Source organism: Frankliniella occidentalis, unplaced genomic scaffold (genome assembly GCF_000697945.3).
Source record: "Frankliniella occidentalis isolate FOCC.00 unplaced genomic scaffold, Focc_3.1 Scaffold105, whole genome shotgun sequence".
Classification (NCBI taxonomy): Eukaryota; Metazoa; Arthropoda; class Insecta; order Thysanoptera; family Thripidae; genus Frankliniella; species Frankliniella occidentalis.
Window position 1 is genome coordinate 838,812 of NW_026267234.1, and position 728 is coordinate 839,539.

The following is a 728-nucleotide window of genomic DNA, read 5'->3' on the forward strand; positions in this document are numbered from 1 at the left end:
AAATGTAAAAATTACCGCTCACACACAGAATAAAGCACAGTAGAAAAAAACAACACACAACACAGAAAATTAATATAGCGCGGTTTAGCAGAGTCATTTTGTGTACAATGAATATACACTAAACTTAAGCTGAAAAATAGCTATCCTTTATTATACATGCAACATTTTAACACTATCAAAAATCATGCAAACACAGTCAAGTATCATGTATCAAGGACAACTAACTCGCGAGGAGATCTGCAAAACCATCTAACAAATAACAACCACCACCACCACCACCACCACCACCACCACTATAACCGAGAGCGCCACCACCTTAGGCCACCAATCGACAATCAGCAACAGAAACGCAGCAAGTACATGATGCCACTGCCACCACCCGGAGGCGACAAGTCGACGACGGCCTAGACGATCTTTACCTGGATGAGAGTACCGTTCGGCGGGTCCTCGCCCCGAACACCGCCGTCAGAAAAACTCGCAGCGAGCTCGCTGCCGTCCGCCGGCAGGATGCGGAACCACTGGTAAAAGGCGGACAAGTCCGCGTAGAGCGGGCACTCGAAGGAGGCGTTGGAGCCCGCCAGCACGGTCAGGTTGCGAGGGAAGCTCTCCTTGATGTAGGGCTTGTGCGGGTAGCGTTCTGTTCCAAACATTACATTCCCGTCATGCTCCGTGCTACGCGCCTCTGACAATTCTCATGCACTGCCAAAGGAGAGGGAGGAGGGGGGGGG

General features: G+C 50.4%; 1 protein-coding gene across 1 annotated transcript in view; it reads right to left on the reverse strand.

Annotated features, from left to right (window-relative positions):
- LOC113215199 (fibroblast growth factor receptor homolog 1-like) overlaps positions 1-665 on the reverse strand; it is a 5,336-nt gene extending 4,671 nt beyond the window's left edge. Inside the window, exon 1 of the mRNA XM_052269848.1 lies at positions 420-665. Within this exon, the coding sequence (XP_052125808.1) occupies positions 420-650 (231 nt within the window). The 5' untranslated portion in view covers positions 651-665. The remainder of the gene's footprint in view (positions 1-419) is intronic.
- Positions 666-728: the final 63 nt, after the last annotated feature.